Genomic DNA, 18,451 nt, shown 5'->3' on the forward strand with positions numbered 1-18,451 from the left:
AATTTACTAATAATAAGTACAGATTGTTTTGACAATGTCTAACATGTCAGAAATATATCTCATTATTCTGACTGTATTAATTAAGGTTTTCTCCCCCTGTATTTCAGTGACAATTTCAACAAGCACCTTCTTTGACGGCTTGCTGGTGACAGGACTATACACATCTACAAGTGTTCAGGCTTCACAGAGCATTGGCGGTTCTAATGCTTTTGGATTTGGTAAGCCATCCTGATAAAAGAAATCAGCAATTGTGGATATTTTATAGTTATACGTCTTTTTTTTGGAAATATCTGTTCTAAAAGTATTAGATATTTATTAGTTCAGAGAAAATAATCTGAAGTAATTTTTGTGTGTTTGCTTGAGGTGTGTGAATTGAAATAAGTCATTAAATGTGTAGTCAGCCATGAACTTGGTGTGACATTCTTTCTATCCCTCTTTTCGTTTACTGCCACTAACACAGTTGGTCTAGTGGGGTTCCTGTGAATTCCCGTGTTCTGTCACTTAGGTTGCTGGAATTCACTCTGGTGACCATGCAGTTACTCAGTAACCTCTTCTCATAAACAGTTCTTAAAATACTGTGGTGAGTGAGAAATGTCATGCTAAGTTTGGCAAGTAAGCATTGTATAAAGCAGAAGATAGCAGTATTTGTTAAAATGACTGGTTTCTATGAGTATTTATGAGAGAATGCCATTTAATATTTAAAATACTTATATGGAGTTTTTGTCCTTAAATCAGAGACCTGGCAGGTTATTTATGTGGAGAGTCGGAAGGCTACACGATGGCCACTAATCCCAGAGGATTCTCCATTTGGAAATCTCTAGTTTACCCATAATGCTGTAAATATGCCAAGCTGGGATTAAGTAGCCTCTTCACAGCATCAAAAATGCAAATATATCAGTTTATGTAAGACATGAAATCACTGCTTTTACTCTAAAATTGGAAACTTATGCTAGACTTCTTCCATAGGTGTAAGGTGGGATTGCATTACCACAGACAGCCATGTGTTCACTTAATTTTTTTGTGGGTGTTGTGTATTAAATCAATAATTTTTATTTACTTTTGATGTGTGAAAGGGCACCTGCTGTGTGTCAAGTCCCAGCAGTAGTAGGTCTGCCCAGGTGACTACTTGACTGATGTCAGAGCAATAGTGTTGATGCTCCATTGTTACTCTGCCCAAGATAAGGGCTTAAGGGAACCTGGAAGTCATTTAATCACGTTAAATTATTTGACATTGAGAATTTGCACTATTTTTAAAAGATTTCAGATAACATTCTACGATCTGCTGGTTACAACTTTTGAGGTGTAAACCTCAGGAAAAAAATTCCTCTTGGGTCTAAAAATTTCATGTACTTGCCTCACTCTTTTTGTGATCTGCAGAGATGAAGGGTCGGGTTATGATCACGTCTATAATATATGTGCATAAATATATTACATACTACCTGATGTGTTACAGCAGGATCCATAAGTAGGGTTGCCATATTTAGCAAATAAAAATACAAGACACCCAGTTAAGTTTGAGTTTTAGATAAACAAATAATTTTATCTGTATAAGTATGCAATATTTGGAATAAAACCTTTTGGGCTCCACCCTAGCCAAATTCAGTCAAAACCCCTGGTGGCAAGGCTTGGGTATAGGTAATTTTTAAAGCTCCCCAGGTGAATCTAATGTTTATCCAGAGTTGAGAACCACTGTACTGGGTTAGTCTCCAGTCCAGCAGCAGCAGCATCACCTGGAAAATTGTAGCTACATAGTTCCAGGCCTCACTCCAGATGTAGTGAATCAGAAACTCCAAGGGTGAGACCCAGTGATCACACTCCCAAGTGATTTTGATGCATGCTAAAGTGTGAGAACCACTACTCTAGTGGGAAGACATATTGATTAAATGACCGTGTAAATACGTAATAGCAAACCTTGCTAGGGGCTGGCAAAGAAATACAGTATACTGAGTATTAGGAAAGGGTATGACAGAAAAAATCTTGATCTAGTCTTGAGTAAAATGGGGTATAGCTAGGAAAGGCTTTTCTGAGGAAATGATACTTGAGCTGACATCTGAAGGAGGAGGCATTATTTAGCTAAAGGTCTAGGGGAGGTGGGGACAAGCATACTTAAAGGAGGAAACTGCAGGTGCAAAGGCCTCAGAATGGAAGAGGCTGTCTATGTTCTAGGAATTGATAGAAAACCTTGGAGTAGCTGGACTTGGAATCAAGACAGATAGTGATAAGGCTGGATAGGAGACCAGAGTTAGATCCTTCAGGGTATTGTAAGTTTTGTGTCTTTATCTGAAGAGAAGGGGGAACCATGGAGGATTTTAGGCTGAGGAGTGAATTGACCAAACTTTCACTTTAAAGAGATCACTCTGGGGTTAGTATTGAGACCAAGCTGTAGTGCCCAGGAGTGGAAGCAGAAAGACTGTCCTGTGGTTACAGACTCATAAGACAGGGCACATAAGGAGTCTGGGTTCAGGCTGGCATTGGCAGCAAGCTGGTACCATATGTGGAGGGGTAAGAGTTTGGGCTGTGGAGACATGTAGACCTGCTGATAGATCCAGTCCCCACGTCTTATTACTTGCATGTCAGCCAAATCGCTTAACTCCTCTAAGTTTAATTTTCTCATATATGAAATGATGATGATAATGGCACTTGCTTTATAAAATGTGGAGCATTCCTAAGGATTAAAGGAGTTGATTTATGTAAAGCCTTTAGCACATAGAAAACACTCAATAAAATTAGCTTTTCCAAAATTATAAGTCTTGATAACTGAAGCAGCTGATCCTTAGTCCAGGACTTGTATATACTTTCTGGGGGAATAGACGGAGGGGGCAAGAAACAGTTCTGAAGTGTAATGAATCAGGGGTATGCAAGTTGAGATGATGTGGAAGGACTTGGCTGAATTAAGTAACCATCACTTGTCAAATTAAAGGCTTTAAATAAGGAAAATCACTAAAGATCATTCCTAAGTGTGTCGTACATGTATTTCAAAAGAACATATATAATGCCTGGCACATAACCCTCAGGTAAACCACCCAGCTGGGCACTGAGCTAAGGAGTTTACATACATTAGCTCATTTAATTATCAAAACATATCTATACAGAGCTTACTATTATTATTCTCAGCATTCAAATGAGGAATGTATGCCCCACAGCAATTAAGAACTTTGCCCGGGACCATTTGATATCATCTAAAAAAATTTGATGCTGTTTGCATGAGTTCTCTTCTGTTTTTTCTCTGCCCCCAACTCCCATCTCAAAGTGGCAAAGTGGCCCTGGCCAAACCCCTGCTGTACAGCTGCTTTCCCAGATTATTCCTGTGCTTGAAGAGTATTTAAGGGAATGGAAAGTGAAAACCTCAGGAGTTGGTATCACTGTGATTAGAGAGAAAGAGGGCCAAAGGCTGCTGGGAGATGACCCCTGGGCATGGTGGGTGAAGCCCTGGGGTATGCAAGGGATGAGACCTGGGTGCCGGACCCTCATCTGCTACCCGTTAGCGGGATGTTCCTGGGCAAACCACTTCATCTCTCTGTCTAAATTTCCTCATCTACGGAATAATACTCTAATCATCAGTCCCCCTACCCCCATTTTGCTCACCTCCGATTCCCGCAATTGGTTCTACTGATGCTTCCTTTGTATATCAGTGAGTTAATCTTGACTAAGATGAGAAATTGCTTCAATTGCTTCTGTGCTCCTACCCAGAGGGGTTAGAATTAAGTTACTTCCTGTCAAATTGACCACATTGACCATCAGACTTTAATGCTGTGTCTCAGGTCGTCCTTTGCAGCAAATCACACCTGACCTGCGGGGTCTCACCATGGACCGGGGGACCCTGCTTTCCCTGCTTCCTCTCCATCCACACCTCCCTGATCTAGTGAAAGAGCAGCAACGCTGTATTAATGCACAAGCCCCTGTATCATATTGCCTCAGATTTTAGCTCGTAAGACAAACAAACGACCAAGAATGAAATTGTTAGAAATTTTTTAAGAAACCCAGGCTTCAGGCCATTTTCTGTGGTGACTTTGACAGCTGTAAAAAAGCAGTTTTTACTTGAATAAGAATGTATTTTGATTAGCTTACATTGCACTTAGCCTTCTTATCACTATCAACCCTGTATCATTGGTTTGACGGTCCAAAGAAGCTTCCAAACATAGGCAGAGCCCGGTAATGATAGCTTGATTTCCATAACCAAATGCTCAGGTCTCCCACTAGACACTTGACATTTTTATAGGACATGATTTTTATATGGATGGATAGATAGGCGTGATCTTTTTTAAGTTCTAGTAATATCCAAGTAATTTTATGTATTTATGTAATAGTGGTAAATAATTTTAAAAATAAAATTTAGTAATATGCCTATATATTGTTATGCAGTTAATCTTCATAAATAATGTTTTGAATGAAAACAGGAGATAAAATATCTTTTTAGATAAAGTGGTTACTTTGGGGGGAAAAACATTAACTTTGAGATATTTAAGTTTAACATATTCTCTAGAATTTTAGAGCCAAATCAAGAAGATTTAAGTTTGGTTAGGGTACAGGTAGGAGAGTAGAGGAAACTTATTGAGGTAACATTCAAAAAAATTGCTACTTTTGGTAGTTTAGTAATTGTGGTAGAAACAGGCTGAGGTAATGTGACATTCTTCGATCTAGAAGAAAAAAGTTATTGAATACATAATCTATCATTAGTCTCTGACTTTTTTGATGGAATGTTAAGCAAACATGGTTTGTTTGGCATTTTTCCAACATATCATAGGATTAGTGTCTGATATGTTTAACCAGCTGTGATAAATAAGGCAAAGTAAAGAATATAGTTGAGTCTAAATAGGTACTTCTGAAAGTTTTTTCTGCATAGAGTTAATTTTAATTGTGCTAATTATACTAAATTATAGCCACTCTCCTTTGAATATAAAATGTGTGTAGGACCAACCAAAATAAGGCCATATTTATTCTTAAGATACTGTTGTAGAAATGTAATTCTACTGACATAACTATAGTCTCGTATGCAAAGCCAGAATTCTTTAAAATGCATGCCTCACTGGCCAACAATAGACAGAAATACATTAAAACAATAGCTATGCAAAAGATGACTATATGCCAGTAATGCCTGATTTGAAATACCTCATTTTGCTTGTCAGTATAAGAAAATGCTGCCCTAGGAAGTGTGTTTAATTATGGATATCTCTTTGTGCATCCCAGGGAGAGGAAGAAAAAAAAAAGCTTCCCTCTTATCTTTTGGCTTTGAATTCCAGCTCAATCATGTAAATCTTCAAGGCTCATTGTGGTGGTTCAATGAAGGGCTGTTTGAATATCCTTTCATAGAAAATTGTTCCTTTTCCAGGGTTGAAATGCATTTTACTCAATATTTAGTATTCTTGCTCTAAAAGCTAGAGATTTTACTCAGTTTGAATTTTTGATATTCTGGCTCTAAAACCTAAGAATTAGGTTTGCTGTTCTGATGAACAGCAGCCCTACTTCAAATTGTTAGACCTTGTATACATTAAACTTTTGAGCTTTGCAATTCCTAGATAATCTTGCTCAGCTACTGCATTAGCCATTTTAGCAGTTTTTTACTTAAACTTCTGTGTCTTGTTTCTTTTTTCTGTAATAATTAGGCTTCCTAGATCCAATCAATTAAGTTACAGAACTCTTAAAATGGCAAGATTTGATGAAGTCCAACTTTGGGAGGAAAATGTAGTGAACAAATTCAAAATTTTTATTTTTTATTTTTTCTGTTAAACATTCAGTAAATCATGTCAAATTTTTAATCAAGATTAAACAAATAACATAAAAAATTGGTATTTTCAACATAGAATTTTTTAACTTGGTGGTCTCATTTTTTTCCATGTGACTTCACTCTCTAGATATCTAGGGGGATAGCAGTATGTTTATAAAACAAATTATTTAAAAGTTTTAAGAAGGACTTAACAAGAAGATTTTAGGTTAATTAAAGAAATTACTCTAGTCAATGGTACATGGAACAGAGCTGACAAGAGATGAAATAGCTATTAATTTTTCCGATTTACAGGGTATTAACCTAAGTTGGTCTTTCTTCGTTACATTTGGGTATGCCAGCATTATCTTTGTCAAGAAATAATTTTATCTAGTTTGTACTTGACATATGACAAAGAATTCAGGAATATTTCCCAACTCCTAAATAACTAACTTGAGAAGAATCACTTACTAGAATAGCAGGCATGATAAATATAAAGTGGTTGGATTAATCAATCAACAAACTGCTGAAGGCAAGTTTCAGGGGCACAAGGTTTGGGCGAAGGTGGATGAATTAGTAGCGAAAGGCGGTTCATTGTGATGGTTCATTTCACCACCTCTGGAGTTAGGCAGCTAAGGTCCCACACCTCGCCCTGCTTCTTGATAACCCGGGCAACATATGTACCTTCCCCAAGCCTTGGTGTCTGTACTTAAAAAATTAGGAAAACAATGATGCCCAGTTTACAACATTTTGGGATGAATTAAATGAGATTATCCATTCAAGTCCCTAGTATATCTCATATGACCAAAGTAGGTCCAATTTAAAGATTCAGGAAGAAGATAGAATTTTTTTCTTTGAGAAGGGCAATAGAATGAGAAGATGGCTCAAGTGGCAGAAGGTTTGAAAAGAAAGAAGCTGACTAATTTAGGGAGTATGCATCCAGTTTCTTACCCATAGAATTTAGAGCTGGAATGGACCTCTGGTAGAGCCTGGCTCAGCTCCTGCCCCCAATGTATAGGTAAGGAAGGAAGGCTAGGGAAGGCAAGTGGTGGCTATTACATGAGATAGTGTAGGTGTGAGGACTAGAACCTGGTATTCTGCCATAATGTCCAGTTCTCAGATACTTTTAAAAAAATACAATTCGCATACTATAAAATTTACCGTTTTAAAGATACATTTCAGTGATTTCCAGTATATTCACAAGATTGTACAACTAACACCACTATCTAATTACAAAATGTTTTGATCACTTCCAAAAGAAACACATATCCATTAGTAGTCATTCTGTACATTCTCTCCTCCCCTTAGCCCTTGACAACCATGATTCTACTTTCTGTCTTTATAGATTTGTCTCTTTCGGACATTTCATGTAAATGGAATTACAATATGTAGCCTTTTATTTCTGGCTTCTTTTATTTATCATAATGTTTTCAAGGTCCATCATGTTGGAGCATGTGTCAGTACTACATTTTTATAGCTAAGTGATATTCCATTGTATGGATATAACTCATTTTGGTTAGTGGATGGATATTTGGCAGCTATCAGATTCTTAAAAGGAGAAGGGCTGTGCAAATTGAAAACAGAAAAAAAAAAAGTTTAAGGAGGATGCAAATCAGCAGGATCACCAAATTCCTTAAATACTTATTAGTGGCTCTCTTTGGCTCAGACCTGAAAATGGTTAAATTTACAAACCAAATTGAATTTCTTCTCTGCCCTCCTTTCTTGCTATTCAAGAGACACAGGCCACTGTACCATGTTTTTACCCTAACCTTTTGGCCTCAGTTTAAACCATGAGATACACAAGCCAAGATTAACTAGTACAGGCATTTGGAATTGAGACTCATCAATCCCAGTTCAAGTCTTCATGAACTGGATTCCAGGAATATGTAAACATTCCAGAGCTGTTGGCAGCCATCCTCCGCAATGGCTCAGAGGAATGAATCCCAGGCAGGGAGAAGAGGAGAGAGAGACAAAATGCTGCCTGAGGTACCAGAGCTTTCCAGGCTCTTATTTTATTTAGGCTTTCTTCCCATCAGGTTCATATATTCTTAAGTTCTAAGAAACAATAACAAAAATAGCTGTTATTATCAAGCACTTGGTATAGGCCAGGTGTGTTGCACGTATCAACTTTTTTGATTCTTAAAAAAATGCTACTATAATTCTCCTTATTTTGTAGATAAAGAACCCAAGGCACAGATGGGGTAAGTAACTTGGCCAAGGTCATGCTCGCTTAGTGAGTTGCAAGGCCATAATTCAAGCCTGCCTCTGTAACCTCTCATTAAGGTCCCCTTGCAGCCCAAGGCAGCTTGAGTTGGTTTCCATTACAACCAAAATACCCTTGACTAAGAAAAGGCTGTCTCTGCTCTAGCTCTGCCTGTCCCTAAGCTCCATCTCTTCCCAGTCTCCTGCCACTCCTTTCCAGCCACCTACTCCCACTACATCCACTCATATGTGCACCAATCAGAATAACCCATGCCCATTTCCAAAATCCCAGCTGCTTTAAACTTCCAATGCCCTTGTTTATGGCCCTTGGAATTCCTTCTGGCTGTGTGGGTGGGATGAACACCCTGCCATCTTTTAGGGCCTCCTTCCTGACTCACCTCCCTTATTGAGCCTTATGACCCTCCTCTCTGCTCCTTCCCGGCCCCCTCTTCCCTGGAACCCCCTGCTCCCTCCTCTGTGCTTCACTCTCTCCTCTGGCCTCTAAGAATCTCTTGAATTTTCTTGTTTAAAAGCCCTTTTACTTCTTTGAGGACAAGGAGATGGTCTAATCTTCATTCCCATGACACATAACAAGTGTAATAAATATTTACTGAATGAATAATAAAAATCTATGTGGATTCATAGTGTATTTTGCAACTAGAGCTGCCTTTAGTAAATGCATGTGTATGTGCAAGTATATAGGTATGGACGAGAGAAGGGGAGGGGAGAGAGAGAATATTGCTGTCTTTAAGTTTGAGAATATTTCTGAATCTATATACATACATGAATGTGTAATATCATACACACATTTAAAAGTATACAAATATATATAAATCTTATCATCAGAGATCCTGGGGAAATTTATAATCCTAGATACCACTTTATCCCTTTCTCTTCTGGAGGTGGCAGGCACCAATGCTTTCAGATAGGACAGTGATCGATTACGTGTCTTCCACAGAGTTAAGAAGACAGACATAACTTCAAGAAATTGTACAGTCCAGCCTCATATCTTAGGGCAGGTCAGTGTCTTAATGATACATCATAATTAAGTTTGTATTTTATCTCTTACATCTTTCCTGAAATGACAATTCTGCAATTTCTTGGGAACATATTCTAAGATTATGTCAAGTGAAATAATTAAGAATTTCTTTGTAAAAGGGGTAATCCCTTGCTTTAACTTCAGCAGCCTTCTCATATAACTTCTCACATAATTAAAAATGGTAAAGGTTTATTAAAAAGTAATTAAGTCACATGTTTTCTTTCATTTAATCAAAAACCACATTCCACATAAGATTCATCCATGTCCTAGCTCCTTAATAATTTATCAGTTTTTCTGGACACTCCACAGATTCTAGATAGAGGAATTTAGCCCTTATGAGATATGTACTACGAAACCACTGTAGGTACTTTAAAAATGTATTCCTAAGGAAGAAAAATTCTTCTAGTTTCCTCCTCTCCTTATTTCTGCTTAAATGAATCTGCTAAGAATCATACTAACTGGTTGTTCATAAATAAGAACATCAGGAAATGCACATTTTTAGATCAGGTTCTGATAGAAGTTGCTTTACAACGATTTTGAAAATATTTTGTTCTAATTTTGCCTATTTGTGTTAAAATTTATTTGTGAAGAGCTGATTCTGTCCTGGCAAAGCGTAACCTTATTTCTGTCATTAAAGAAGACATTTGCCCCAGTGACTGAGCAGACAACAAACAGGGATAGAACCAGTAGGTCGTTACTTGGGGCAGTTTCTCGTGTGCCAAAATTTTTATGACGAATTCTGGAAAATAAGTTTCTTTAAGTGAAGTCTTATCCCTCACTAGATAAAAACAAGATCAGGAATACTTTTCTCTCTCTTTCTTAAATAATTTTAAAACCACTTAGGAATCAGGAGTCTTTGCTGATAAGAGATGCTATTTTCCAGGAGAGTGAAACTTTCCTGAGTATGCCAGACTGTCCATATTAACAGGAGACAGGATCGAAGTATATGCTTCAGAAAACAAACTTCAAAGGTTGACTCTGACCTATCGGTCATTTTACTTGTAATATAGTTTACTCTTGAGGTTTTCCAGTCCTTTTTTTGGTTTACAGATAACGATAAATGAGTTTATGTTCCATGTTCACAGTAACTGATTTATAAATACTCTTGGATAAAGTTGGCTTCTTCCTTCCTGGCAGTTAAATCTAAGAAAAACTAAAAATAATTTTATAACATTTTTATTTCTTAGAAATAATTCTGATAATTATCTTTGGAATTAAAAAAAAAAAGTAGTGGAAGTAAATTCTTGGCATCTCCCAGAAGATAGTTCTGGATGCAACATATGAATTTGAAAATAGATGTAGGAGTCCGATAAAGGCACTTCACCAAATGCGGGCTCTGTTTCCACTCTTGCCTTCTGTTTTGTAGTCTGTGTTCAACCCTCTGATGCTGGGCTTTGTATTTAGCCTGATAGACAAGTAGGCTGCTCTCTGAGACAAGCACACAACTAAATTATTGTTTTCAGGACTCTGAATGTCTGAATGGAAAGATACTTGTTAGTGTGGGAGTTGCCATTTTGGAAAACAGAATAGCAGAATTGTTAATAATTTGGTAAAATTTCAGATTGAGCTCCCCTCCTGCTTTTCTTCCTACATGTTTTCATATATCGGAACCATGTTGTTGTTATTATCTGGTTAATTAGGTTATTTCTGGTTCTTTTTCAGGAAAGTTCCTCTCCCCTTGAACTCAAGTAAACAGCAAATTATCAGAGGTTATATTTTGGGAAGATGTTTTGTTTATCCTTTGTCTCCTTTTCAAAATAATTAATTATTTGCATTATGAGAAGATTCTTTTTTAAGCTGACTTTTAACCTGTATGTCCTGATAACATTTCTAACAATAATAACAAAAACGGAGAGAAATATGATACTAACAAAAGAACTCGCTTGGGATTTCTAGAGAGTGGGACAAATGATCAACCCTAGAATAATCACGAGGCTGGTGAAGTTTACCCCCAGGCTCCCCCTTTTCCCTCTTTCTTTCTTTTTGTTTTGACCTTTTCAGCAAGGAGCTGATGATATCAGTCACATCTTAGAATGAATTTTAAAATGTTGTGTTAATAGCAGCTGTTCCCACACTATGCTTTTTGCAAACATTAGTGTCTTATGATATATTAACAGGCCTTACATGGAAAAAAGAGTATTGCAGTACAGAAAAGCTTGGAATATTCTGGTTAAACAAAGCTAAACAGTACTTCTTAGAGTCTTTAATATGTTTTTCTTTTGAGACATAATTTACATAACATAAAATTTGTTATTTTGTGTACAGTTCAGCAGCTCTTAGTATATTTACTATGTTATGCAACCATCTCTGCTAGTTTGAAAATGTTTCCATCACCTCAGAAAGACCTCATGTCTGTAAGCATCAGTCCCAAATCCCCAATCCTGTCATCCCCTGGCAACCACTAATCTCTACTTTCTGTCTCTGGATTTGCCTATTACGGGCATTTCATATAAATGAAATCATACAGTATGTGACCTTTTACTAGTTTTTTTCACTTATATGTTTTTCAAGTTTATCCATATTGAAGCATGCATTAGTACTTCCTTCTAATTTATGGCCAAATAATATTCCATTGTATGGACAGTCCATATTTTATTTATCCATTCAATCTGTTGATGGCCATTTGGGTTGTTTCCACTTTTGACAGTTATGAATAATGTTCCTATGAACCTTCGTGTACAAGTATTTTGTGTGAACATATGTTTTAAATTCTCTTGAGTATATACTTAGGAGTAGAATTGCTAGGTCATGTGGTAATTCGGTTTAACTCTTTGAGGATCTGCCAAATTGTTTTCCAGAGCAGCTGCTCCATCTTACATTCCCACTAACAATGTATGAGAGTTCCAATTTCTCCACAGCCTTGCCAACAGTTGTTATTTTCTGGGATTTTGTTTTGTTTTGCTTTTTACTATAGCCATCCTTGTAGGTGTGAAGTGGTAGCTCACTATGCTTTGATTTTCATTTCCTTAATGACTAATGATGCTGAACATCTTTTCAAGTGCTTATTGGCCATTTGTATATCTTCTCTGGAAAAATACCTATTCAAATCTTTTACCCATTTTTTAATTGGGTTATCAATCTTTTTATTGTTGAGTCATAAGTTTAATATACTTTTGCACACTGTGAATTTTTTCCTTTTTGTCTTTTTTTTTTTTTTTTTTCGTGACCGGCAACGGATTGCAACCCTCAGTGTCGCACCCGTACCGGACAGGGACCGGCAACGGGATCGCAACCCTCAGTGTTGCGCCCACACCTTGCTCAGCCAGCGAGCGGCCGGTCTGTATGTGGGATCCGAACCCTCGGCGGGAGTGCCGCCGCGCCCCCAAGCGGCGCACTGTAGCAGTGCGCCACCGGGCCGGCCCCACACTGTGAATTTTTAAAAACAGCCCATAATGAGCATTTTTTCAAAAATTTATGTTAGCATGAAGTTATTTTTTTCCCAAACAACATCTGTTTACATCTTGCAGAACTAGTTTTGCGTGGGACAATTTGGGAAGCACCATTTTAAAGATTAATCCATCATGACTAAATTGATTTTGGTAATCCCTGGACTGTAAGGATAGTTTAATCTTAGAATATCCAATAATTTTCTTTCCTATTTTCTAATTTTCTGACAGTGAAGGATAACTGCTTGTGTAATTTTAAAATGCTAATTTTTAAGAATTAAAATAATGAAGCCAGGTATGAAGTGGCTTTTAGCCTCTATGCAGCCAAAAGAACAACCAGTACCCTAACAGAAAAGCATCAAAAGCTTGGATCATTATGAAAGAAGAAAGACAAATCTCCAATATATGTCAGCAAAATATTCAACTTACTACTAATAAAAATGAATAACTAAAACAGTATGGGATACCATTTTTATAATTTGACAAACATGTTTAAAACTATACATAGTGAATACTGGCACCAGTGGTAGAAAATAGGAATTTATTGTTGATGTGGGTGTATATTGGTTTAGTTATCTAGAAGCAATTTGAGAGTGTATAAACAGAGCCATTAAAATGTTCAGATACTTTGACACAGTTCTTTTACTTTTGGGAATCTACCATAAATTTTGAAAACAGAAATAGGTACAATGTTTGATGTATATTATTGTTATCAAAGCATTATTTATGATAAGAAAATTTTGAAAATTATCTAAGTGTCTAATAATAAGGAAATGATTAAGTAAGTTAGAGTATTTAGGTGAAGAAATAGTAGGCTGCCATGAAAATTATATTTTTGGATAACATTTAATGGCATGAGATAATGGTTACAATATAATTGAAAGATACAAACACACACGCACACAGATACACATGTGCGCACACACAGTTTAGAAATTCACCTTACTTCTATACCCACAAATACATACCCACATCCACACTCACCTACTACCTTCTATGAATAACTAAACAACAGTTTAATTAGTTTATTGAAAGGTGGTCAATCCAATGGGAAGGGAGTGTTCTAGGGAGAGGATGACTGGGAGTACTGTGTGGGTTTTGCTGTTAAATAGGACAGTTAGATAATAAATTTGCCAGTTTTCAGATGTCAGCTGGGGATGGTTCTTTAAATACGGGCCCACTGATGGGAGTTCCACCAGGATTTGGTTTTTGTTTTGCTTTCTGTTTTCATATAAGCCACATATCCAGTTTTGGTTTCTTTAAAATGGAGAAAGATCATAAACAGACTTGTGAAGAAGTCTGATGCAGAATTATTGATATTTATTTTTGTTTTGCAATCTTTAACAGGTGCCTTTTCCACCATAATTTAAAAACATTTCTTTATATTGCCTTTCCATTACATTCAAGTTAGTTTGTATGAAAACAACAATTTTCTTTCTTAGGGGTATTTATTTTTCATCAGTTTATATAGCATTTAATGAAATTATATTAGGATAGTAACAGCTTCAAATGGAATAAATGTATTTGGTGGCACATACCACATAAGCATACATAAAAACACACACTATATAAGCACACTGGCAGAAGCACAAAAATCAAACACAAAAGCAGCAGCACCAATTCCCCTAGGCTGATGTGACTAAATGAATTGATGAAAAATATACTCTGTTTCGGTTACATTTGCTCGGTTACATTTGCACGGTTTCATATTATGTGTAGGAACTTATCTAATGAACTGATGCAATTTTTAAAAGTAATTTAATAGGGATTTCATTGCAGTAATATCAATCTACTTTTTAAACATTTTATTATGAAAATGTTCAAACATACATTAAAGTTGAAAAAATTTTACAGTGGACACCCACCATGTAGGTAAAGTTGGTATACAATGATATGCACAAATCCTAAGGATACATAAGTTAAAATTTAATAAATATACACACCTGTGTAACCAAAACTCCTATCAAAACGTAGAACACTACCATAATGTCAGAAAGTTCCTGCATGCCTCTCTCCCATCAGCTCTCATCCCACTGTCCAGAGGCAACTGCTGTTTTGATTCCCGCCACCCCCAGCTGCTGGCCAGTATGGGTATCCAAATCTGTGAACTTGATGTTATAAGGCTGCGCTCTAACCAACTGAGGAACCTGCCAGCCCTGCTGTTATTGTTTTATTACACAGTCGATTAGTTTTGCCAGTTTTAGAATTTCATATAAATGCAGTCGTTCAGTGTTTATTTTTTGTATGACTTCCTTCACTCAGCATAATGTTTTGAGATTTATCCATGTTGCGCATATTAGTGGTTTGTTCATTTTTATTACTGAGTAGTATTCCTATGTTGGTTTTCCTTTCTGCTATTATTGGGCTTTATTATGGGTTGTTTCTAGTATTTAGTTATTATGCATACAGCTGCCATGAACATTCTTGTACAAGTCTTTTCGTGAATATATGTTTTCAGTTTTATTAGGTAAATACCTAGTAGTTTTGTTGCTCAGTTTTGTTTTATAAGAAACTACCAGACTTCTTTCCAAAATTGTTGTACCTTTTTAAACTCTCACCAACATAGTATTAGTGTTTCAATTGCTCTGCATCTTCAGCATTTGGTGTTGTCAGTGTTTTTACTTTTAGACATTATAGTGGGTGTGTGGTGGTATCTCATGGAGGTTTTAATTTGCATTTCCCAGCTGACTCTTGATGTTAAGCACTTTTTCATGTGCTTATTGGCCACTTCTGTCAAGTGTCTGCTCAAATCTTAGTTCCATTTTTAAAAATTGAGTTGTCTTTTCATTTTTGAGTTATAGCAACTTTAATATATCCTGGGTACCAGTTCTTTGTCATATATATGTTTTGTGAATATATTTTCCCATTCATGTCTTGCTTATTCTTTTGCTTTTTTTTTTATTATACATATATGTGGGGTACAACATTGATTTTCAATAATTGTGTAGAATGTGTGGTGGTTAGATCAGTATAATTAGCTTATTCATCATGGTATCTTATAATGAGTAGAAGTTTAGTTTGATAAATTCTAATTTATCAATTTTTTCTGTTATGGCTATTGCTTTTTATGTCCTGTCTAGGAAGCCATTGCCTGACTTATTGCATTTTTTTAAATGTGTGCTCCAGGTGATGGAGCCTAACTATTGAAAAGTAGTTATTTTTCAATCATCGCAAACTTTGGGTAAGTGGAAAGCAGATACTAGAGTTCATATACAGTGTTCCTAAAAATTTCTCTATAAGCATTGCCTACCTGTTTAAAAAAAAACCAGGACCTTTCCCATTATGTGGTCTCATTTTTACACTTAAAATTTTTCATTCCACATGCGTAAGCTTCTGCCTTTAATGTGCCACTTTATAAACAACTGAATTTGCTTCAGACCCCTGGATTACACTGTGATAAGCCAAACGGGCTTCGAGACATTCCCTTCACACCAGAGCTACATGCCAGTGACCAAACAGATGGTAAACTAAGCAGAAATTACCCTCAGCATTCTCATTAGAGTACTGGGGAAATTTTAATGGGCCCCATTTGCCTTGTGCTATATCTAATACCCTTTGAACTGCCACTTATTTTGTTTTCCCTGTTACAAGTCAACAACCTCCACGTATATTTTAATAAGGATTATCAAACACAATTTGCCCAGAAGATGTACAGCCCTCTAATGCTAATTAGCCAAGTTTAAATAATCACTGAGTACTGGGATAATTGGAAAGAAACACTGTTTTTCTTGCCAGTGCATAATTACTAATTAACAGGAAGATAAAATATCCATGTAGCAGTCATATCTAGAAGAATCTGTTAACAGTTAATTAGCTAATGAGTTGGTGCCAAGTTGATGTTGGTCAAGAAAGTTTACAGATGAAGTTCTCCTATCAAATAGATAAATGCGTATACATACTATGTAAAGATGACTTCGTTGAGCCAGAGCAGAGCATGGGTGGGATAAGTCTGAGTGATTTTGGCTTAACGTTTCCATACTCAAGGCAGACAGTCATTACATTAAATAAGTAGTGTTTCTTTGGCTCTGAGTACTAAAAACACCAACTGCTGGTTTCTACTCTGCTGCTTACACATCCGATTTGAGGCTTCATTAATTTGCCTTTCTCTTGATCCTAATAATTGCATGGGCTTTCTCAGCCTTAAATTTCCTCATGAAATTGGGCCACAGCCTCCTCTGTGTTTTTCTGCTTGTTAGAGTTAGGACTTGAGTTCATGAAATAGATAGCTGGAGATTCACAAAGAAGAAGATAAAAGCATGAGTGCCAATTTTCTTTGTTTTTTTTTTTTTTTTTATGTGAGCATTACCATTATGTTACTCTTCAAAAGTATTTGACAACCCATACATTAAGCCATTTTAAAAAGCTAATGCCTTGATTAAAGAATAGTATGCTTTTAAATCTATTTTTTTTTTCATTTAAACTAATGAGGAAGAGGGTATAGTCAAGCATTTAATACACACTGCTTGAAGATTTAAGTGTTTTAAAACTGCATTTTTGGGGCAAAAACTAAAACTTCAGTTATGTTGTTATAAATGCATACTTTTTATGAAAACTTTTTTGTTTTGGGGAAATGTTTACTGCAGTGAAGAATATACTATAGGTCAAAAAATCATGTAGAATTTAGAAGGTTTATAAATAATAAAATGCTGAATTGATCAAAAGGCAGGAAGATGATAGAATACTTGGTGAAACTATAGTTTCATAGATTGGTGGAAATGAAGAATATTTTTGCTAATTTCTTTTGAAATAAATGAAAATGCGTGAGGAAAACTTTGTAGCAGGAACATTTTAATCATTGTTCACATGCTTATATTTGACACACTGAAAGCTCTAGAAATGTTATCAAGGTAGAAATTTTAATAAGTTATAATTTATTCCCTTACCTTTAGTCTTAAGCAATACCTGAGAGTAATCACTCTTCAAAGAACAAAGGAAGGAGAATCAGTGTTGTGTGATTGTTTTACTTTGTTTCATCAGTCTGCTCTTCTTAACCAATGTACTGATTCATTATACACATTGCTCTGTCTTAAAGATCCTCAGCCTTTAAGGGCTACATAATATTCTGTAATTAATGTTTAAACATGTCATGACAAAGAGAAGTATTGTCTCATGAATTTTTTTGTTTATGTGACTTTGTATTTGTGTGTCCTTGGTTGCAAAAGTATATTCTAAAAAGTATATTCTATGCTGTGGACTATGGTATTAAAAGATTGAAAAGCACTCACTGCCTTAAGAGGTTCCTCCAACACTGTGATCTCTTAATAGTGTGCACATTTATGTTCAGATACCTATATGCATTAGATCTTTGGCATGTAAGATTTAACATTTGTAGTTCCAATGCCTATTAAGCTTCAGAGAACAAAGCCACATGTTAACTTATTTGGCTAAAGAACACATTGGAATGATACATATTTCAACACATAGTGAGTTCTCAATATTCATATTTTAGTGCAGTTTTGTGTTTCTCTAATTGTTCTCATGCAGTAAAGAAGAGACAAAAACTTTATTTCTTTGTGAAAATTGCCCTACAAAAACATCAGCAGTTAGAGCTGGAGGTGGACATGAAAGGAAAAAGAAGAGCCTTAGCCTGGAGACTCACACTTCTGGGCTTCTAACCTTAAAGCCCCACTTGAGTGCTCTGTACCCTATAGAAATTTCTGGGGGACCTGGCTCTCCCTAGCTGAGTGCTGATGTCCCTATATTCCATCCTCACATGGAGTTACCTGTGAACACAACTTTTGGGTGCAGGAAGGGGAAACCTTAACTTATTTCTCTTTTCCCTGTGCAGTGTCCTTTTTTTTTTCTCTGCGCATGGACTTGGGATGTACAGAATACCTTCTGATTGCCCTTCAAGACCTGTTCTACATTGTCAGTCACAGACAGCTGTCCCATGTTCTCTCTTTTCTCTTTCAAGATTCTTGTGTTGGGCTCTGAATTAAAGACCCCTTTAGGGCTAAGCCATCAGCTTTCCTATTATATGTCTAAATGTAGATTAATCATTGATCACAGGTATATTCTGAAATATGTTATTTCCTACAGGCATAAGGAATTTTCTAAAGTGATCTTAGTTTCAGAATGATAGTGTGAGTCTCTACTAGAAAATGCACTATTATGCTGGGAAGA

General features: G+C 36.3%; 1 protein-coding gene across 2 annotated transcripts in view; it reads left to right on the forward strand.

Annotated features, from left to right (window-relative positions):
- The window catches only part of RELN (reelin), a 472,813-nt gene that overhangs the window by 68,665 nt on the left and 385,697 nt on the right, over positions 1 to 18,451 (forward strand). For both annotated transcript variants that reach the window (XM_008592225.1, XM_008592230.1), the window contains exon 2: positions 108 to 218. In XM_008592225.1, coding sequence (XP_008590447.1) covers positions 108 to 218 — 111 coding nt within the window. The remainder of the gene's footprint in view (positions 1 to 107; positions 219 to 18,451) is intronic.

Source organism: Galeopterus variegatus, unplaced genomic scaffold, assembly GCF_000696425.1.
Source record: "Galeopterus variegatus unplaced genomic scaffold, G_variegatus-3.0.2 Scaffold153, whole genome shotgun sequence".
In the NCBI taxonomy this organism is placed as follows: Eukaryota; Metazoa; Chordata; class Mammalia; order Dermoptera; family Cynocephalidae; genus Galeopterus; species Galeopterus variegatus.